At 41.5% G+C, this 23,772-nt stretch overlaps 1 protein-coding gene across 1 annotated transcript in view; it reads left to right on the forward strand.

The window, feature by feature from the left end:
• The window catches only part of LOC138969645 (metalloprotease mig-17-like), a 32,752-nt gene extending 14,831 nt beyond the window's left edge, over window positions 1-17,921 (forward strand). The window contains exons 4-15 of the mRNA XM_070342503.1: window positions 2,583-2,660; window positions 3,101-3,258; window positions 5,957-6,003; window positions 6,572-6,677; window positions 8,010-8,195; window positions 8,844-8,970; window positions 10,697-10,828; window positions 12,980-13,040; window positions 13,460-13,615; window positions 13,984-14,095; window positions 14,994-15,166; window positions 17,392-17,921. Of these exons, the coding sequence (XP_070198604.1) occupies window positions 2,583-2,660; window positions 3,101-3,258; window positions 5,957-6,003; window positions 6,572-6,677; window positions 8,010-8,195; window positions 8,844-8,970; window positions 10,697-10,828; window positions 12,980-13,040; window positions 13,460-13,615; window positions 13,984-14,095; window positions 14,994-15,166; window positions 17,392-17,921 (1,866 nt within the window). The remainder of the gene's footprint in view (window positions 1-2,582; window positions 2,661-3,100; window positions 3,259-5,956; window positions 6,004-6,571; window positions 6,678-8,009; window positions 8,196-8,843; window positions 8,971-10,696; window positions 10,829-12,979; window positions 13,041-13,459; window positions 13,616-13,983; window positions 14,096-14,993; window positions 15,167-17,391) is intronic.
• The last annotated feature ends 5,851 nt before the right edge of the window (window positions 17,922-23,772 follow it).

Below are 23,772 nucleotides of genomic sequence, written 5' to 3' on the forward strand. Positions count from 1 at the left end.
ACAAATTCTATTAATAAAGTCCAAAATATTCTTTAGCAATTTCTTTTTCTTAGTAGCAAACAACTTTTTAAATTTAAGTGCATTAGGTTTTTTCCAATAGTAAGGTGGTAACAACTCAGCTCTTTCTTCTTTGAAAAAATCACAGACAAATAAATAATGGAATTCATCACCTATGTCTTGTGATACACATTTGGTGCAAGTTCTTTCTGACCTCGGGATGTTAAGATAACGTTCTTTCTGTACAGGCAAATTGTTGTTTAATGTTCTAAATTTCATCATTGAAACACATTGCTGATATGGCAGGTGTGTGACATAGTCTTCACATGTAAAGATATCTTTAAACATTCGATAATTCCAAAACATTTTTTTTTTCCAATTTCTGTAAACCATTTATGGATATATATACTGGTCATACAAGCTTCTTTTTACTTTCTTTTTAAACCATGCGCTTGAGTATTGAACATTTTCTTGAAAAGTCCAAAGGCCAGAGAGACCAATTTCTATCTATCTAACTATCTATCTATCTATCTGTCTGTCTGTCTGTCTGCCTGTCTGACACAGCTTATAGATGTCTGACACATGTTATTAACTGACTGATAGTTGCTGGTTGACACAGCTAGCAGATGACTAAAACACACGGCTGATGACTAACACTAATGGCTAATAACTGACTCATCCTACTTGGTGACTAACGTATAATGACTGTCTTTGTCACCCCTGATGATCCTTAACAAAGCCAGTTCATGACTTGCACGGCTTTTTGCATTCAATCAATGGTAGTGGTGATTGACAGATCTGGTGGATGATTGACTTTGCTAGTATGCTACCGTTTGCCGATGTTTGATATAGATTGTGAAGAGTGATACAGTCGGTTGCTGAGAGACACAGCAGTGGATAATTGATACGGTTGATGACTGAAGGCGCTCACTAATGATTCACACAATTGGTTGATGACTGAAACAGCCAGTTTATGGCACAGCTTGTAGATGGATGATGCAGATGGATGATACAGCTTGTTGATGACTGAAACAGCCAGTTTATGTTACAGCTTGTAGATGGATGATGCAGCTGGTTTGATGACTGAATAAGCCAGTTTATGCCACAGCTTGTAGATGGATGATGCAGCTGGTTGATGACTGAATTAGCCAGTTTATGGCACAGCTTGTAGATGGATGATACAGCTGTTTGATGACTGAAACAGCCAGTTTATGGCACAGCTTGTACATGGATGATGCAGCTGGTTGATGACTGAAACAGCCAGTTTATGGCACAGCTTGTAGATGAATGATGCAGCTGGTTGATGACTAAAACAGCCAGTTTATGGCACAGCTTGTAGATGGATGATGCAGGTGGTTGATGACTGAAATAGCTAGTTTATGGCACAGCTTGTAGATTGTTGATGCAGCTGGTTGATGACTGAAACAGCCAGTTTATGGCACAGCTTGTAGATGGATGATGCAGCTGATTGATGACTAAAACAGCCAGTTTATCAATCAATCAATCAATCAATGAGGCTTATATCGCGCATATTCCGTGGGTACAGTTCTAGGCGCTCTGCAGTGATGCCGTGTGAGATGAAATTTTATACGGCCAGTAGATTGCAGCCATGTCGGCGCATATTTACCTTTCACGGCCTTATTCCAAGTCACACGGGTATGGTAGACAATTATTAACTGTGCCTAAGCAATTTTGCCAGGAAAGACCCTTTTGTCAATCGTGGGATCTTTAACGTGCACACCCAATGTAGTATACACGGGGGGTGGTTCGGACACCGAAGAGAGTCTGCACACAAAGTTGACTCTGTGAAATAAATTTCCGCCGAACCTGGGATCGAACTCGCGCTGACAGCGGCCAACTGAATACAAATCCAGCGCGCTACCAACTGAGCTATATCCCCGCCCCGTTTATGGCACAGCTTGTAGATGGATGATGCAGCTGGTTGATGACTGAATAAGCCAGTTTATGGCATAGCTTGTAGATGGATGATGCAGCCGGTTGATGACTAAAACAGCCAGTTTATGGCACAGTTTTGTAGATGGATGATGCAGCTGCTTGATATTGAAACAGCCAGTTTATGGCACAGCTTGTAGATGGATGATGCAGCTGGTTGATGACTGAAACAGCCAATTTATGGCACAGCTTGTAGATGGATGATGCAGCCGGTTGATGACTGAAACAGCCAGTTTATGGCACAGCTTTGTAGATGGATGATGCAGCTGGTTGATGACCGAAACAGCCAGTTTATGGCACAGCTTTGTAGATGGGTGATACAGCTGTTTGATGACTGAAACAGTCAGTTTATGGCACAGCTTGTAGATGGATGATGCAGCTGGTTGATGATTGAAACAGCTATACGAGGTATGTTGATAGACAAAGCTTGTTGATAATTGACCCAGCTAGTTAATGAGTGAAACAGCTATAGTTGATGATTTGCAAAGCTAGCTAGCCTGACACGGCTAGTTGATGACTGAAACAGATGGTTGTTGACTGACACAACTATGGTTGGTACGTGATCGATACTGGCAGTTGATGTCCGACACATCTGGTTTATTTAAGAATGACACCACTTGTGATGATTGCAGGTTAATCGTCGCTACCGAACTATCACGAACTTGCCTTTTAATATAAGCGTCCATGTGAGTCAAGTCGAGATCGCTAGGGTGAGTAAACGTGTGTGTGTGTGTGTGTGTGTGTGTGTGTGTGTGTGTGTGTGTGTGTGTGTGTGTGTGTGTGTGTGTGTGTGTGTGTGTTGTTTGTGTGTGTGTGTGTGTGTGTGTGTGCGTGCGTGCGTGCGTGCGTGCGTGCGTGCGAGCGTGCGTGCGTGCGTGCGTGCGTGGATGTGTGCGTGTTTGTTCATCTGTCTGTCAGTATCAACGTCGGTCCAGGCTGTATATTTCATACATCTTCAACACGTGGAATGGCTTCTTCGCATCAGTCAACTGTCTGTCTCTCGGTCTGTCTGTTATTTTCTCTTTTCCCGTTTTCTTGTGAATATTACCCTTCAGTGACATTCGACATGATGAGCGCACTTGGCTTTAAACAGTCTGTTTCCTTTGTCATCGTATTACCTGCCTGTACGTATTTCTTGCCTCTTCTCCAGACACCGCAAGAAGCCAACTGGACTGAGTCTGTAAAAAACGACACTGGCAGCAGCCGACCCCAGGTGAACGCAACCGCAGTCCTGGAAAACTTGAAACAGTTTGTTACCGACAACTACAGCACTCTGCCTCCTTTTGACCACCTCATGCTGTTCACACGGTGGGTCACAGTCGTTTAATCTTGAATCGAAAACACATTATTCCGAACTTGCTCTTTGCGGGTAAGAGAATTGATGTGTGTATGTGATGCTGTCTGTCATACGGTGAGAGATGTAATCTTGAATCGCAGTGGCGTGGTGGTAAGACGTCGGCCTCCTAATCGGGAGGTCGTGAGTTCGAATCCCGGTCGCTGCCGCCTGGTGTGTTAAGAGTGGAGATTTTCCGATCTCCCAGGTCAACTTATGTGCAGACCTACTAGTGACTTAACCCCCTTCGTGTGTACACGCAAGCACAAGACCAAGTGCGCACGGAAAAGATCCTGTAATCCATGTCAGAGTTCGGGGGGTTATGGAAACACAAAAATACCCAGCATGCCTACTCAACGAAAGCGGAGTGAAGCTGACTATACTAGAGTATAGTGTGGGGAACCCAAATGGGCAAACGAGCTCGCACGTAACCAGAAAATTCTGGAACGTTGAAGAAGAAGAACTTGAGGAAGAATCGGAAACATATTACTCCCAACTTGCTCCTTACAGGTAAGAGAATTAATGTGTGTGTGTGTGTGTGTGTGTGTGTGTGTGTGTGTGTGTGTGTGTGTGTGTGTGTGTGTGTGTGTGTGTGTGTGTGTGTGTGTGTGTGTGTGTGTGTGTGTGTGTGTGTGTGTGTGTGTGTGTGATGCTGTTCATATGGTGAGAGATGTACCTAATCCTAAAACGGAAGATACACATTTCTCCGGACCTGATCCTTGCAGGTGTATAGGATGCTGTCCACACGGTCAATGGTGTAATCCAGAACCAAAAACACATTACTCAGAACTTGCTCTTTGCAGGTAGGCCCCGAGTGACTTGTAACCACAGAGATATAGAATATTCTATATCTCTGTGCTTGTAACCAGTTTTGAAAACTGTGTGACATACGATATAATTCCACTAGCGAAAGTAGCACACATGGTAAACACTAAATAGCGTTCACAGTGTGTGCTACTCATTAGTAGAAATATATAGAATATCACACCGTGTTGACAACTGGTTACAACAAGTGTATTCAAGAGTGGAACACTTCAGTTTGAGTGTGATGCTGTTCGTACGGTGTGAGATGTAATCCTGAATCGTTAAAGGCACAGTAAGCCTCCCGTAAACCATCACAGATACGGTCAGGCTTTTACACACAGTACAAACACCCTTTCATTTAAACACTCACCGATTGAGAACATCCTAGGTGCCCTCCGTAAAGAGCGAACAATTTTCAAAGAATTTATTTTTGCGTGGTTTATCTTACCCCTGAGCCATCGTGAACCCGTGTGATCCAGTTTCCCTTTTTCACAATGTAGTCGTCATTTAGTCATTTGAATGCGACTCGATGTGAGCTTATCTACAATAGCACGTTTTTATGCACGAAACAAACGGCTGTGGTTCACAAGAACTCTAGCGATGGCTTTTGACTGTTGAGAGGAACGGCGATATGCCGCATAAACCGTCGTCTGCTACGACCCTTGCGTGACCCTGCTTCCGGGCTTTTCTTTTTTCAAACTTTCACAACTTCGAATTGCACTGATCTTGTCTTGATGAAAAAAGAATTCTTTTATGATTAATTAATGTTTGTGTAACAAGCTGTCAATTTATTATTTAGATTTTAAAAGTTATGTCTAGCGCAAAAACGCACCACGGTCCAAAAACATTCTGATAATCATCGATCCACGGCTATCGCCAGTTTAAGGGAAGTAACTCATTTTTGACCTGAGTTCAGGATGGGTCCAAAAAGTGTTCGAGACAATCTGCAAAATTAATTCTTTAAAAATTGCTCGCTCTTTACGTAGGGCACCTAGGATGTTCCCGTTTGGTGAGCGTTCAAATGGAAGGGTGTTTGTACTGTGTGTAAAAGCCTGACAGTATCTGTGATGGTTTACGGGAGGCTTACTGTCCGGGCGTGATTTCCGGGATATTCACAACAGCCGTCCAGCACCAAAACGAGGCGCCATTGTTGTAAAGGGTCAAGTCCACGAAAATAAATTCTTTGAAAATTTCTCACGCTCGACAGAAAGCAGCCAGGATGTTCCCGTTCGGTGAGCGTTTAAATGGAAGTATGCTTGTACTGTATGTAGACGCTCGGGGAGCTCTGTGATGGTTTACGGGAGGCTTACTGTGCCTTTAACACATTACTCCGGACTTTCTCCTTCCATGTGTGAGTGAACTGTTGGTTGAAAGTGAACAGAGCGAAAGCAACTACCCAATTACAACTGTGTTCAGGCACGCGTTAGTCGACAGTTTGAATTACAGAGTTTGTTGTGCTTACTTCCCTTAGCTTCTTGAGACCATGTGAAGCAAAAGAGGGGACAAGAAGGAGAACAACCCCCACCCTCCCCCCCGGTGCTCTGATAAAAAATCCTCTGGCGTTGTTTCATTTTCTGCTTAATTTTTTATCAGCCCTCGGCGACATGGTTTTGATGCCATACAAACAATTAGCACGAATTTTAGTTTTATGATTTATATCATGAGCAAAATGCGGTTATATAAAGTCGTACAGGTAGATACCAACTTCGTTCAAATAGGTTCAAATTTTAATTGATGGAACGGGCACACTTCTCTCGTAGTGTCTTCCCAAGCAGAACTGAAGAAACAGAAACTTCTCTCTGGAAAAGGTGTTGCTACTCCCGGTCTTTGTTTGATGCTTATTGTACAATTAATTTTTATTTCCGACAGGTATGATCTCGTGGGGAATTCGGCTGCAGAGGGCAAATTTACAACAGGTGAGCCCTCTCTCTCTCTCTCTCTCTCTCTCTCTCTCTCTCTCTCTCTCTCTCTCTCTCTCTCTCTCTCTCTCTTCTCTCTCTCTCTCTCTCTCTCTCTCCCTCTCTCTCTCTCTCTCTCTCTCTCCCTCTTCTCTCTCTCTCTCTCCCTCTCTCTCTCTCTCTCTCTCTCTCTCTCTCTCTCTCTCTCTCTCTCTCTCTCTCTCTCTCTCTCACTCTCTCTCTTTCTTTCTCTCTCTCCCTCTCTCTCCGTCTCTCTCTCTCAGGTTGTAAGGAGGTAGGGTGGGGCTGGTAGGATTTGGGTGCGTTGGTGTGTGTTTGTGTGTATATATATATATGTGTGTGTGTGTGTGTATGTGTGCGTGTGTGTGTGTATGTGTGCGTGTGTGTGTGTGTGTGTGTGTGAGTGTGTGTATGTGTGTGACCCACGGTGTGTGTAGGTGTGTGTGTGTGTGTGTATGTGTGTGTGTGTGTGTGTGTGTGTGTGTGTGTGTGTGTGTGTGTGTGTGTGTGTGTGTGTGTGTGTGTGTGTGTGTGTGTGTGTGTGTGTGAGTGTGTGTTGTTGCAGGTCTGGCCTACGTGGGGACGATGTGCAAAAACAGCAGCGTGTCGATCATCGAGGACGACGGAGGGGCAGTCAACGAAGCTACCGCAGCCCACGAACTGGCGCACAGGTAACTCTCCACCCATGTGTGACTGACGACTTGCTGCACGATCATCCAGCACTTTACCCTCAACACAGCGTTTGTATCGGGCTAAAACGTTCGAAACACATTTCTTCAAAGAAACATGTATGATACTGAGCCCTTAGCCATCGTTACTTTGACAGCTTCGTCGCCGTGTCTCCTTTATCAACTTCTAACCATTGGCAATTACTGATACGTCAATATTGACAGCTAAACTAAAAGTACTCCGAAGTAGTTCCCGTTTGTTAACATTACTACGGTTTACTTTGAACAGTGAATCAGATCAATTTTGAGTTTCAACAAATAAAAAGAGAAGAATTTGCCACAGGAACAAAATAATAAGAAAGAAACGAAAAACAACAACATAGTATTTGTTGCGACGATAGCCAATACTGGCTCCTGCAAGGTACCCTTACCAGATCCAGATTATTCCGCCTTGCCTGTGAAAAATTACTTGTAAGGCTACCGCCAGATGGTGCATGTTTCGGGGTTATAATTTGACCCCTTGACCTCATTTACATAGTATACACACTTGTGAAACTATGGTTTAGGTATCAGATGGGCGGTCTCTCTCACATGTGTAGAATACTTTACCGTCTCCAGTCTCAATGCCGGCCATTGAATCACGTGCATTACCTGTCATAGTCTCATCCCACTCGGTGGATTCTTGAATCATATCTATGTTTTAACTCTTACCCCACACGGAACGATTGAATTTCAAGTTGTTCTATACAGACCATTCATGTCATAACTAAACCATATCTTCACGAATGTGTATATATCACGTAAATGAGTCGGGGTCACACAAAAGGGACCTCAGGATACACAGAATACTGTATATGGCGTGATGTGTCTTCCTCTTCGTTTTTGGCCTGAAACTCCCACGGCTTTTACGTGTATGACCGTTTTTACCCTGCCATTCAGACAGCCATACGTCGCTTTTGGAGGAGAACAGAATATTATATGGCTTGCTGTGTGATACCAGGACATTCGTTGTTGTTTTCTGTGGTTGTTTGTTTGTGTTTCGTGTAAATCTGGTATCACACACACACACACACACACACACACACACACACACACACACACACACACACATACACACACACACACGCACGCACACACACACACACAAACACACATACACAAACACACATACACACACGCACACTCACACACACACACACACACACACACACACACACCGTAGCATTCTACATGGCAACAAGTATAATTGACCTCGAATAAATTATATCTGGTCTCGGAACTCACACGCCACTAATGAGTCAATGTCTATGTCTTATCTGACCTTACACGTGACAGCCTGGGCGCGAATCATGACGGCAATGGCAACGACTGCAACGCATCAGACCTGTTCGCCATGACGGATTTAGGTGCCAACCCCAAAGTGAACGAGAACGGCGCCCACAAAAAGCTCAACCTATGGACCTTCTCTAACTGCTCCAGCCAATATTTCAACGACACAGTGCAGAAGCTGAAGACAGAGGGGTAAGAATTGAATTGAACTTTATTTTACAAGGATTAAGATTTTTCTTACAATCTGTCCTTGAGACGCACAGACACACAATAAAAATTAAAAAAACGAAAAAATATTTAAAAAGAGGTGGGGAAAATAAACATATGATGACGATGATGGATGATGGATGATGATGATGATGATGATGATGATGATGGCGATGACGATGACGATGATGAAAGCCGAAAGAACTGGTCCTGTAGTGGCGCTGTTGTCACATAAAATGGTCATTACACCCCCGGTATAGGGGTGTGTATAGGTTTCGCTCGATGTGTTTGTTTGTTTGTTTGTTTGTTTGTGTTCGCATATAGATCTCAAGAATGAACGGACCGATCGTCACCAAACTTGGTGAACAGGTTCTATACATTCCTGAGACGGTCCTTACAAAAATTGGGACCAGTCAAACACACGGTTAGGGAGTTATTGGTGGATTAAAATTATACAAGGACTTATAGAGGGACATCTTCATGGTCAAAGGGAAATAACCATTCTCACTCAGTCACTGCCACCAACTGAGAAGGTTATTTCCCTTTGACGGGGGTGTTTTTCCTACCTCGTAGGAATTTCTTGTTTTTATAGACATCATGCAAACACTACCAAACTGACCCTCCAATGTGCAGGCTGGAGAAGAAGTGCTTGCTGACCAAACTGAAGCAAGAGGGTGTGCCGCCTGTGCCGGACAACTTGCCCAGCCCCCCTGACCAGCAGTGTCGTCACATCTACAACGACTCCTCCTACTTCTGCAGGGTACCACTCTTTGATTTGGCTACACATTATAAGTATGTTTTGGGTGGTTGCACATAAGAAGTATGATTTGGGTGGTTGCACACAGGTATGATTTGGGTGGTTGCACACAAGTATGATTTGGGTGGTTGCACATAAGTATGATTTGGGTGGTTGCACACAAGTATGATTTGGGTGGTTGCACACAAGTATGATTTGGGTGGTTGCACATAAGAAGTATGATTTGGGTGGTTGCACACAAGTATGATTTGGGTGGTTGCACATAAGAAGTATGTTTAGGTTGGGTGCACATAAGAAGTATGTTTTGGGTGGTTGCACATAAGAAGTATGATTTGGGTGGTTGCACACAAGTATGATTTGGGTGTTTGCACATAAGAAGTATGTTTAGGTTGGGTGCACATAAGAAGTATGTTTTGGGTGGTTGCACATAAGAAGTATGATTTGGGTGTTTGCACATAAGAAGTATGATTTGGTGGTTGCACATAAGAAGTATGATTTGGGTGGTTGCACATAAGAAGTATGATTTTGGTGGTTGCACTGTGACATAAGAAGTATGATTTGGGTAGTTGCACACATGAAGTTTGATTTAGATGGTAGCACACAAGTCGTATGGGGGGATGCACAACAATAACAATAACAATAACAGCACTTTATTGTCCATTAAAATATTACATAAAAATGGAAATTTTTCTTCGGCACACCCTGTCTGCCTGTAAACGATTATAACAACAATTGTATAGGACGACACACATAAAACATAAAACATAAAAGGGATACAATCAAATATGATATTGCACTATGTAAATTTACCCTCTCATATCACAGGAGTTGGGTTTCACAGCCGAGTAATCACATTACAAATATTTCCCACACACCTTCACATGTACACATTGTTTGTTTTTTCCCAGCCGACCAGCCTCTACGTGATGCGAGAAGAATTTAAAATGGTGACTGCAGAAGGCAGGAATGACTTTTTAAACTGGTTTTTGCGTGCCAAAGGGACCTTATAACGTTTACCTGAAGGGAGAATTTCGAAACAGGGGTTGAGAGGATGGATCGGATCACGGACAATTTTGAGAGCTTTCCGCTTAATGGCAGCTTCGTAGAGACTGGTCAGCTGTCGTTGGGGTTGCCCAACAAGCTTGCTAGCCGTCGCAACAATGGGGCACTATTAGTATGATTTGGGTGGTTGCACTCTAGATGTATGATTTGTGTTGATGCACAGTATACATATAATGTTGATGGTTGAAGAGTATAAGTATGGAAAGTATGATTTGTGAGGGTGCACATTATAAGCATGATTTGGATCGTAGCACAGTATAATTATGATTTGAATGGTTGCACACTAGAAGCGCAATTTGGATGTTACACATTAAAAGTTAGATTTTTTTTATTTGTTATCTTTTGACATCTAACCTTAGCCGACCTTACCCTAACTGGTCTGCCCTGCAGAGAGCCGTCTTTCTGAAAATGGGGCTGGGATTACATATTCCGTATTATTCACCTTATTCCTCAACCTTAATTGGTTTATCTACGAAAGATTATATTTGAGGATGAAAGTCGCTTGTTCATGTCAATGCTTGTTATTTTCTCAGGTGCCAGAATATTTGGTTCCGGATAAATCTTGCTTACTCCATTACACATATATGCATTTAGAGCGCTTACTTCCCTTAGGTTATTGGATCTTGGTTTATCTCGCCTGACCCGAACTGCCGTGGCTTACTTTCAGATGCCGTACGCTCCACCCAATAGCAGCCTGGATGACCTGTGTCTCAAGATGGCGTGTTACAACCCTTACCTGGCCGGAGAGACGTGCACCCTCCAAACCGCTGATGCTGGAACGTGCTGTGGACAGGGCAAGGTACAGTGACTTGTTGCCCATTTTATCCAAACCATTGGAAAAACATATTCACAAACATTTGCTCGCGTACATTGAAAGCAGAAACCTTTTCATCAATTTCAATCTGGTTTTCGAACAAATAACTCTTGTCACAGCGCCCTTACCACGCTATGCGAGACCTGGTTGTCTGCAACAAATCGATCTGAAATCAGTGGTGCTGTGTTTCTCGACTTTAAAAAAGCGTTTGATCTTGCTGATCATTCAATTTTATTGCAGAAATTACGGTTGTATATCAAAAAAGGTTCAGTGTGTAACTTATTTGCTTCCTATTTAAAGGACAGAACTCAATATACTGCCCTAAACTGTAAAATATCTACCGAGGAGACTGTGAAATGCGGGGTGCCTCAATGTTCAGTGCTTGGGCCGATCTTGTTCTGTCTGTATATCAATGATCTGCCACTGCACATTTCTGATAGTAATGTAAAAAGTGATTGTTTTGCTGACGACTCTTCTCTTCATTCAAGTGGAACATCTGTTCCAGTAATAGTCTTTCCTTCAAACAGCTTTAAACGATGTTAATAACTGGTGCAGTACCAATGATATGCTTGTCCATCCAGTAAAAACAAAAAGTATGGTAATTGCAACCAGACAAAAACACCAGATTTCTCCACTCAAAACTAAATCTTACCATTGGTACGCAATCAATTGAACAAGTTCAACAACATCGCGTTTTAGGGGTAATTATTGATTGTGAATTCAAGTGGCAGGCACAATTACAGCATATTTGCAAGAAAGTAGCCAAGAACGTTTTCTTCCTATCCAAGTTAAAGCAATTTACGGACAGAATGACTCTGGAAATGTTCCACCATGCTAATGTAATGCCTCACATTAATTATGTTTCGACGCTCTGGGATGGCAGGAGTGATGTCCACTTGAAAAAGTTAGACTCTCTCTATCGTCGCTCAGCTAAACTCATTGTAAAGGATAATTTCTCAACAGATATGAAGTTAAAAATGCTTAACTTACTTCCATTGGAGAAGCATCTTCAGTTAAACAAGGCCATTTTCATGCATAAATTGTATTACGGTAAAGTGCCGATTTACATTACATCATTTAAAAAAAAAAAACTACCGACAGATATAATAACAATAACAATAACAGCACTTTATTGTCCATTAAAATATTACATAAAAATGGAAATTTTTCTTCGGCACACCCTGTCTGCCTGTAAACGATTATAACAACAATTGTATAGGACGACACATATGGGTCTGTCAACATGATCCCACCGATTCCACGAATTGACCTTGACAAGACCAGTCTTGCTTTTTCGGGTACATCTGTCTGGAATTTCCTTCCATCGTCATTCAAGCACTTAAAGTCATTAACAAGTTTCAAAAAATGTGTTAAAAAACACTTCATGTCTGAGTAGTTTAACGTGTTTCGATTTACCACACTTAGTATTATGTCAAAAATATGATGTGCATTTTATATTCTGAACATAGTTTTGTTGTACTATTGCTACATGTTCCATTGCTACCAGCTTCCGTCGCGATATAACCTTGAATGGTTGAAAACGACGTTAAACACCAAATAAAGAAAGAAAGAAAGAAAGAAAGCTACCATCTTGTATGCATAATTACCTGCATAGTATGCATTTGATTTTATGAATAACCACATATGTTTGCACTTCATGCCTTATCTTCATCATCATCATCTTCATCATCATCATCATCATCAGTATCATCATCATCATCGTCATCTTTATCATCAGGAGTTTAAGTTTTACGACCTCCTTTTGTTGTTAACTTTTTAATTTTTTTTTTTAATTTTTTTTTTTTTAATAATTGTATTATTGTGTGTCTATGACAGATTGTAAGCAAAGACGTAGCCTTAAATCTTAATCCTTGTTAAATAAAGTTAAATTCAATTCAATTCAATTCTCTCTCTCTCTCTCTCTCTCTCTCTCTCTCTCTCTCTCTCTCTCTCTCTCTCTCTCTCTCTCTCTCTCTCTCTCTCTCTCTCTCTCTCTCTCTCTTTCTTTTCTGAGGCGGCAGTCGCATATCTTTAAACTATTTTTTATAGCATCCTATGTTGTTTTGTTTTGTGTGGGGCTTTTTTCAGGGAGAATGACAGTATCTTCGATAAACTTTCCAATGACTTATATTTCAGTGGTGTCAACAAGGCCGTTGCGTTGAAAACCAATTGAACAGCAAATGTTCCAATATTAACGGTAAGTTTTCATTAGCAGCCCTGATTCTTTGAACGTGACGATCGGCTTCAAGAAAAGATAAATAGAATCGCAGGTACGCAGTTCAAGAAAAAGTGCTCGCTTCAGTTCCAAATTAAAACTCACGTTTTTAACTTCAGTTGTTTAGCGATTTCAACGCTAAAAATAACGTTTTTATTGCATACCAATTATCTGGAATTGCTTTCGCTTGATTTGTAGCCATCAGGTTTCGGTGATCTGTTCTTCTGTTGACAATGGTAAGCTTAATCTTCTTTTGCCTTGCTTTCAATTATGGGCTGATTCTGTGTAACTTGTATATCTATTGACATGGCCTCTGTATCGTAATTTCCTGACATTTGAATGCGTCAAGCGTTTTTGAAATGACGGAATTCTTATAAGTTCTTACTTGCATGACTTTTCAGATTCTTGCCCGTTTGGCGACCAGCCGACGAATATCAAATTATACGGTACAAACGACAGCAAACCCTGCGACGAGCTCGAGAGCAGTCACTGTTACGAGAAGAAGTTGAGGGCAAAATGCTGTGAGCATTGCGAAAAATACCGTACCAATGACGTGGGTAGGTTCCTTCGCATACCATTTTAGTCTGTGTGTGTCTGTGTGCGTCTGTGTCTAAAGTTTGTATCTGTGTCATGCACCACGTTTTGTAATTCAGCTTAACAAAAAATGTAATCCGGTTCATGTTCTTTATTTTAACAATGTCTGCGCACTCCTTTGGGCTATTTGACATTTAAAAAAATTATGGAAGCCGGATTTCCCGTGTGCTGGTGTGTGTGTGTGTGTGTGTGTGTGTGTGTGTGTGTGTGTGTGTGTGTGTGTGTGTGTGTGTGTGTGTGTGTGTGTGTGTGTGTGTGTGTGCATGCGTGCGTGCGTGCGTTCGCGCGTTTCTCTCTGTTAATATTAGATGAATCTTTCAATTCATTGCAGACTGTGAGTACGGGGACATCAACGCTAAATGCCAGGTGACGCCTTGTGGCAATGCAACGTACGCTGAAGGGTGTTGCGGAACCTGCAAGGCATACCAACCCGGTAAATGCAAGTAAGTATTGTCAAGCTCTAATCAACTACACTTGTCATTTAAAGGCATATGTACGCGCTCCCGTGTTTACAAAGTGTAGTTTGCCCATAATCGATGTCAAACGCACCATAAGACCATATAATGACGACATGTCACCATGCGCGGACCATAATACATGCATTACAGCTTGTTCTAGCCTCTGAAAAAGTGAGGATGTCAACAAAGCCGCGGTGTTAGCTCCCTTGCATCAACGTTACATGTGTTGCCAAATCTATAAATAGGACGATCCAGATCAAAATGAAAATTAACATATCTCAACATTGAAGGGGTCCTAGACCACAATATTTTGCAGGGAACTTAATTTAGCATGTCTCCAGCTGTTGGTAAAGCAATTAGCGTGTATAGTCATCGAGTACATATGCCTTTAAGGCGATTGCATCTAACTTTAGAAGATTGTACTTTTTTTAGTTGTTGTTGTTGTTGTTGTTGTTGTTGTTGTTGTTGTTGTTGTTGTGTGTGTGTCTGTGTGTGCGTGTGTGTGTGTGTGTGCGTGTGTTTGTGCGCGTGCGTGGGGGGGGGGAATCTTGCGGAATTAGTCAAATAACCCTGCTGTGATATTAAGAATCTTACGGTTTGGGGCGCATGTATAGTAAATATAAAGCTTTCCCGTGATACCAATCCCTAGTCAATGTAATCTTGGGACATTCTGATGAAATCGTATTATATTGCATCTGAACATGTTTCAATAAAATGTTCACGTGTTAGATTGCTTGCGTATATGGGGGTGAGTGTGTGTGTGTGTACTTGCTGTCTGGCTGGCGGTTCTGGTGCTGGTTGTTTGTGATATGGTTCCAATTTCATGCATAGATTTCTAATGTGGCTTTATAAAAATTGCAATGTTGTTTTCTTGTTCCGGCAGAGACATCACAGTTTCTTTTTCTATCAACTATGTCAACAAAAGCACCAGTAAGACGGACGTACTTACTGGTTCTTGCTCAACGCTTGTGGTTGAACGGCGGATGTTGTGCTATAAGAACTCGTTTTCCGAGCCATGTTGTCAGTCCTGCGAAGAAGCAAGGACCAATGACTCAAGTAAGCGACGTGCACTGTACGCTATTTTCAACAGGTCGGTTATAACGTTACTTGCTTACCAACCTCAGATCCGCTATAATGATGCCTTCTTATACCAACATCAGATCCGCTATAATGATGCCTTCTTATACCAACATCAGATCCGCTATAATGATGCCTTCTTATACCAACATCAAATCCGCTAAAACGATACCTGCTAACCAACATCAAATCCGCTATAACGATACCTGCTAACCAACATCAAATCCGCTATAACGATATCTGCTAACCAACATCAAATCCGCTATAACGATGTATGCTTTCCAACATCAAATCCGCTATAACGATACCTGCTAACCAACATCAAATCCGCTATAACGATACCTGCTAACCAACATCAAATCCGCTATAACGATACCTGCTAACCAACATCAAATCCGCTATAATGATACATGCTTTCTAACATCAAATCCGCTATAACGATACCTGCTGACCAACATCAAATCCGCTATAACGATACCTGCTAACCAACATCAAATATGAGTTATTTCTAATATGCTGACTGTTAGCAAATGATAACAGACATGTCGAGAAAAACGATATCAAGCATGAGCCTTTCAGGCGAATGCTGATATCGTTTGTGAGACATGTCTGTTATCATTTGCTAACAGTCAGCATATTAAAAATAACGGTTTTATTACCGTTTAATTCGACCAAAAGAAATTTCGAAGCGACTCCGCGAATTAGACAGAACAGCCACAATGGGAACTTGAGGGCTTCTACCTGATTATCAATGCCTGTCAGTCAAAGAATTCTCGTGACCTGAGTCAGCCAATCAGAGTAATACTACACCTGACGTGATGAATATTCACAGGTCAAATGCCTTTGACACACAACAATCTCACAAGATAAACCATGTTGAACATGCGTTTCGGTTTCTTCGCTTTTTCTCGTTGAACAGAGAGCGACAGATTTAGAACCGACTCCAGACGGATGGCAAATGACGTAAAGATACATTTGATGTAAAGCGAGTGACGCAATTTCACTTGATTTTTGCGAACTTTGATCATTTAGAGTGAGCGGTCGGCATTGCACACTCAGACGATGGGCGGTGCCTTGCAGCCGCTGTTCCGTAACGCACCCACCGACAAAACTCGCTTTTCGGTATTTTTCAGATAAAGAGAGTATTATCTGACAGCATTTGAAGTGTCATTCTTTAGAATAAATCACGCTGATATTGTTGAATTACATTTTTACTTTGTCTTGTTAATTTTTAGCGTGATAAACAAAAAGGGTCCCTGCCTGAACGTTATAACATTTAGAGGGTCACCTAAAATCCGTCCTGATTGGTCAAAAAGCCATATGGGGCACTGAATTGGTAATAATCCACTATAACGATACCTGCTAACCAACATCAAATCCGCTATAACGATACCTGCTAACCAACATCAAATCCGCTATAACGATACCTGCTAACCAACATCAAATCCGCTATAACGATACCACTGAGTGCTAACCAACATCAAATACGCTATAACGATACCTGCTAACCAACATCAAATCCGCTATAACGATACCAGTGCTAACCAACATCAAATCTGCTATAATGATACATGCTTTCTAACATCAAATCTGTTAAAACTTTGCATGCTTCAGTTCTAACATAAAATTCGTTTTAATGATACCTGTTTACCGACATCAAATCCGTTATAACAATGCCTGTTTACCAACACTAAAATTCGTTAAAACGACACATGCTCACCAACTCCAAATCCGCTATAACCGTGACGACCCATGCTTACCACATCAAATCCGCTGTGTCAATGCATGCTGATTAGTTATACTGCAAATACAAACGATCTAAGTATTCCTGCTCACCCACATCAAAGCCTCCCTGACTATGCATGCTCACCAAAATTAAATCTGCTCTAACCGGCGATGATTGCTTGCCAATGGACGGCAAAAGCCAGCAGCAAAACACCAAGTTGAGTTGTGATTGGTCAGTGTCTTTTCAAAGCCCGTCGTGTCCGTGTCAGGACTTCCGGATGGAAAAAAATTATCGCACTGAATCAGATTTCTTTAACGGTATTTAGATTTCTTAAGGTGGGTTATTTTACAATTACAGGAATAGCCGCATGCTGAACTTTGTATGAAGTTTCTGTTAGAGGTTTTACAGAATCCGCGAACGCTTCTTTACTTATAAATATGTTCTTCATTTCTTGTATTCTTTTGCTTCTTTCCCCCAGGGTGCCTTTTTGGAGATCGCGTGCTGGGTTGTTCTGAAGAGGGGTGCGCTCAGGATCCCAGTCTCACACACGACTGCTGCCAAACTTGCCGCACAACAACAACATCAACACCAATTCCTACAACAGCAACTACAACATACACAACAACTATGACAGCTACTACGACGACACCAACTAAAACGACAACCACAACCGTTCCTACAACAACGACAATTAAAACTACACCCAGGGAAGCAATGACGAGCAAACCAACATCAACCATAACATCAGCCAGAGAGTTAACCACCACCCCCACCACCCCCACCACCCCCACCTCCACCCCCACCACCACCACCACCACCACCACCACCACCCCCACCACCACCACAACAACAACAACGATCTCCACCAAAGCCAGAACCACCCCCACCCCTGTCAGAGACCTGTGCATACCGTTACTCGGCGTCCAAACCTGTGGCTGCGCTGCGCTGACTACGAACTTGGCACTGTTGCTGACAGCAATGGCGCTCATCGTTGCCATTACTATGTAGTTGTTTAGTTTCACATTATTGTCTGTTCAAAAGACTGCGTTTGTCTGTTGTTTTGTATTCTGTTTTAATTGCGTTTGTCATGTTCATTTCTTTTACTGAGTTTGATCATCTGTCGAGTCAAAAGACTGCGTTGTTCTGTTGTTTCGTGTTCTGATTTGTCAGTTTGAGTATAGCTTGTGTGTGGGTTGTTTTTACATTTAGTCAAGTTTTGACTAAATGTTTTAACGTAGAGGGGGAGTCGAGACGAGGGTCGTGGTGTATATGTGTGGGTGTGTGTGGGTGTGTGTGTGTGTGTGTCTGTGTCTGTGCGTGTGTGTGTGTAGAGCGATTCAGAGTAAACTACTGGACCGATCTTTATGACAATTTACATGAGAGTTCCTGGGTATGATATCCTCAGACATATGTTTTCATTTTTTCGATAAATATCTTTTATGACGTCATATCCGGCTTTTTGTAAAAGTTGAGGCGGCACTGTCACACCCTCATTTTTCATTCAAATTGATTGAAATTTTGGCCAAGTAATCTTCGACGAAGGCCGGACTTCGGTATTGCATTTCAGCATGGAGGCTTAAAAATTAATTAATGACTTTGGTCATCAAAAATCTGAAAATTGTAAATAAAATTATTTATTTATAAAACGATCCAAAATTATTTTTACTGTATTCTTCATCATGTTCTGATTCCAAAAACATATAAATATGTTATATTTGGATTAAAAACAAGCTCTGAAAATTAAAAATTATGATTAAAATTAAATTTCCGAAATCGTTTTAAAAACAATTTCATCTTATTCCTTGTCGGTTCCTGATTCCAAAAACATATAGATATGATATGTTTGGATTAAAAACACGCTCAGAAAGTTAAAACGAAGGGAGGTACAGTAAAGCGCAACCGCTACCGCGCTAAAAAGGCTCGTCACTTTCACTGCGTTTTGCACTAGCGGCGGACTACAGTCATTGTGAAAAAATGCAGTGCGTTCAGTTTCATTCTGTGAGTTCCACAGCTTGACTAAATGTAGTAATTTCGCCTTACGCGACTTGTTTACATTTAGTCAAGTTTTGACTAAATGTTTTAACATAGAGGGGGAATCGAGACGAGGGTCGTGGTGTATGTGTGTGTTTGTGTGTGTGTCTGTGCGTGTGTGTGTGTAGAGCGATTTAGACCAAACTACTAGACCGATCTTTATGAAATTTTACATGAGAGTTCCTGGGAATGATATCCCCGGACGTTTTTTTCTTTTTTTCGATAAATACTTTTGATGACGTCATATCCGGCTTTTTGTAAAGGTTGAGGCGGCACTGTCACACCCTCATTTTTCAATCAAATTGATTGAAATTTTGGCCAAGCAATCTTCGACGAAGGCCGGACTTCGGTATTGCATTCCAGCTTGGTGGCTTAAAAATTAATTAATGACTTTGGTCATTAAAAATCTGAAAATTGTAAAAAAATAATTTTTTTATAAAACGATCCAAATTTGCGTTCATCTTATTCTTCATCATTTTCTGATTCCAAAAACATATAAATATGTTATATTTGGATTAAAAACAAGCTCTGAAAATTAAAAATATAAAAATTATGATCAAAATTAAATTTCCGAAATCGATTTAAAAACACTTTCATCTTATACCTTGTCGGTTCCTGATTCCAAAAACATATAGATATGATATGTTTGAATTAAAAACACGCTCAGACACTTAAAACGAAGAGAGGTACAGAAAAGCGTGCTATCCTTCTCAGCGCAACTACTACCCCGCTCTTCTTGTCAATTTCACTGCCTTTGCCACGAGCGGTGGACTGACGATGCTACGAGTAGACGGTCTTGCTGAAAAATTGCATTGCGTTCAGTTTCATTGTGCGAGTTCGACAGCTTGACTAAATATTGTATTTTCGCCTTACGCGACTTGTTATTACATTTAGTCAAGTTTTGACGAAATGTTTTAACATAGAGGGGGAATCGAGACGAGGGTCGTTGTGTATGTGTGTGTGTGTGTGTTTGTGCGTGTGTGTGTGTAGAGCGATTCAGACCAAACTACTGGACTGATCTTTATGAAATTTGACATGAGAGTTCCCGGGAATGATATCCCCGGACGTTTTTTTCGATAAATACTTTTGATGACGTCATATCCGGCTTTTTGTAAAAGTTGAGGCGGCACTGTCACACCCTCATTTTTCAATCAAATTGATTGACATTTTTGTAAAACAATCTTCGACGAAGGCCGGACTTCGGTATTGCATTTCAGCTTGGTGGCTTAAAAATTGATTTGACTTTGGTCATTATTTACAAATCTGAAAATTGTAATAATTTTTTGTTTTATATAAAACGATCCAAAATTACGTTCATCTTAGTCTACATCATTTCCTGATTCCAAAAACATATAAATATGTTATATTTGGATTAAAAACAAGCTCTGAAAATTAAAAATTATGATCAAAATTAAATTTCCGAAATCGATTTAAAAACAATTTCATCTTATTCCTTGTCGGTTCCTGATTCCAAAAACATATAGATATGATATGTTTGGATTAAAAACACGCTCAGAAAGTTAAAACGAAGAGAGGTACAGAAAAGCGTGCTATGCAGCACAGCGAAACCACTACCGCGCTGAACAGGCTCGTCAGTTTCACTCCGTTATGCACAAGCGGCGGACTACGGTCATTGTGAAAAAATGCAGTGCGTTCAGTTTCATTCTGTGAGTTCCACAGCTTGACTAAATGTAGTAATTTCGCCTCACGCGACTTGTTAAGTTTAGAACGACCATTTAAAATGGTGCGTTTCTTCTGTTATTCACACCGGTGACACTGTGACGGTTCCCCTACGCTTTGTGTTCGGTGCCCTGACCCTTTGTGTTCGGTTCCCACTCGGTTCCCACACGCCAAAATTCGCGGACAAAACATCCATTTATGGTAGTATTACGCAATGTTGCTCTCTGAGAATGGTCTTGTTAGATCTGTGAGTGTTTACACTACATGCCTAGGTGCTGTTGGATTGAAGGTTTTTGATATTTTAGCCGTTATTAGGTAGAATGCCTTCCACTTTACTGCAAAACTGCATAATTCGTAGCATCGGCAAAAAATATCCTACCAAAAAATGCCTGCTTGGAACTGTCCGTGGTCCAGCAAAAAGTTCAACATGTCTGTAGCAGACAGCCCAAGTTTCAAGATTGTAGGGCCATCCAAACAGCCGTAATAATAAAAACAACAAAAGTAGTCAGTGAAATTGGCTGTGTTCGGTCCCCCCACACTTTTGTGACGTAGGCGTGACGGTTCCCATAATTCATTGTGTCGGTCCCCACTTTCTGTGTCGGACCCCACTTTCGACCTAATTTCTCTGTGACGGACCCCACAACCAGCCTATTTTGTGTCGGTCCCCACACCTTCTTGAATTTATGACTTGCCGGTTACTTGTATCATTGTATTCATTGAATCTAATTGTCTCGGAGTTATTTTTCAGCAAAAACCGGCAAGGCAGCACCTTTTGTGATACCAAGTAAGTCAGATGACATCAGTATGTGTGTGTGTGTGTGTGAGAGAGAGAGAGAGAGAGAGAGAGAGAGAGAGAGAGAGAGAGAGAGAGAGAGAGAGAGAGAGAGAGAGTTGTGTTTCCGTACCCGCGACAGCGTTTTTCCAGCGGCGCGACGAAAATCAAGCACATAGAAAATGACCAGGAGTGTTTCCACACGCGCGACGCGTTAGCGGCGCGACAAGCGGCAAGCGACGCGATTTTTTTGAAAGGGTCCTGGAGCGATTTTTTCGCGTTGTCGCGCGGCAACGCGGGAGTTTACAGATTAATTTTTACCGCATGTTTAAAACGCAAGTACGGAAACACGTCACGCGTTTGCGCGCGTTTTCTTTTGTCGCTGCCGCTGTCGCGGGTACGGAAACAGAACTTACCGCGAGTACGACACTACCGCGAGTACGACACTACCGCGAGTATAACACTACCGCGTGTCACACTACCGCGAGTATAACATTACCGCGTGTCATTTTATGACTTCCATGGCTGAAGGCAAAGGTTGAAATGTTTCCTTGAAATATAAAACAAAAAGGCCTGGTCTGTTCTCTGAACACTAATTCAATGTTTGTCATGCTAACCAAGAACTCAAAACGATCAGAACACACTATCAGAATACATATAGAATGGGTTGCTTCCAATCAAAGTTATACTGTTCAAAAAAAGAAACGCATAGCTTGTAATATTTGGTTAATTTAGTTATATAGTCAGCTTGGTTCAGTTTTTACTCAGCTGTTTCAGCTCTTTCTCGATGTACATTTTATGCCTCGTTCCTGGAAAACTTCCACTATAACACCTGTACCCAAGAAACCAAACGCAAAAGAACTAAATGATTTTCGCCCTGTGGCACTGACTTCTGTTGTAGCGAAATGTATGGAGAGGCTTGTTTGTAACAAGCTCACTGAGTCTGTGGCAGATCGCATGGACCCCCTTCAGTTCGCATATAGGGCAAAGAGAGGCGTCGAAGATGCTACACTCACGCTTATCAACATGATTGTCAGCCATTTAGATACAGCAGGGAACACGGTTAGAGTTCTTTTTATGGATTTTTCATCAGCCTTTAATACGATTCAGCCCCATATACTTATCCAGAGGTTAGTCCAGTTAGATGTGAACAATAATTTGATTTTCTGGATCAGGGAGTTCCTATGCGATCGGCCACAACGTCTCAGCCTCAGCAACCGTTTGTTTGGTCATTCTGTGCTTTTAGACGAAGTTGTTTTAAACACCGGGGCCCCACAAGGTTGTGTTCTCTCTCCTGTCCTTTTTTCCATTTACACAAACAACATGCTTTTAAATGATCCAGTTTTAGCCCTCATTAAATATGCAGACGACATGGCCCTCATTGGGCGTCTGAAGGACGACGAAACTTTGTCAAAGTATTTTACCCAAGTTGATCTTCTGAATGAATGGTTCAAGTCCAGTTTCTTGCAGTTGAATGTAGGCAAAACAAAAGAAATGATTTTTGGAGGAAAGAGTGATAATTGTGGTCCCCAAAAAGTGAGAATAAGCGACAAGGAAGTTGAACTTGTGGAAACCTTCAAATATCTTGGGGTTTCAATTGACAATAAGCTGACTTTTAGTGATCATGTTCATGCTGTTTATAAGAAAGCTCAGCAGCGACTTTTTCTTCTCAGGAAGCTTAAATATTTTAATGTCAATCAAAGTGTTATGGAACTTGTGTATCGCAGTTTGATTGAAAGCATACTGACTTTTAACATTGTGACATGGTATGGTACCACAAATGTTAAAAACAAAGCTAAACTCCACCGCATTGTTGCGACGGCTAGCAAGCTTGTTGGGCAACCCCAACGACAGCTGACCAGTCTCTACGAAGCTGCCATTAAGCGGAAAGCTCTCAAAATTGTCCGTGATCCGATCCATCCTCTCAACCCCTGTTTCGAAATTCTCCCTTCAGGTAAACGTTATAAGGTCCCTTTGGCACGCAAAAACCAGTTTAAAAAGTCATTCCTGCCTTCTGCAGTCACCATTTTAAATTCTTCTCGCATCACGTAGAGGCTGGTCGGCTGGGAAAAAAACAAACAATGTGTACATGTGAAGGTGTGTGGGAAATATTTGTAATGTGATTACTCGGCTGTGAAACCCAACTCCTGTGATATGAGAGGGTAAATTTACATAGTGCAATATCATATTTGATTGTATCCCTTTTATGTTTTATGTTTTATGTGTGTCGTCCTATACAATTGTTGTTATAATCGTTTACAGGCAGACAGGGTGTGCCGAAGAAAAATTTCCATTTTAATGTAATATTTTAATGGACAATAAAGTGCTGTTATTGTTATTGTTATTGTTATTGTTATATGGCTACAAGGATATCCA

The sequence above is a fragment of the Littorina saxatilis genome, linkage group LG6 (genome assembly GCF_037325665.1).
Source record: "Littorina saxatilis isolate snail1 linkage group LG6, US_GU_Lsax_2.0, whole genome shotgun sequence".
NCBI classification, from domain to species: Eukaryota; Metazoa; Mollusca; class Gastropoda; order Littorinimorpha; family Littorinidae; genus Littorina; species Littorina saxatilis.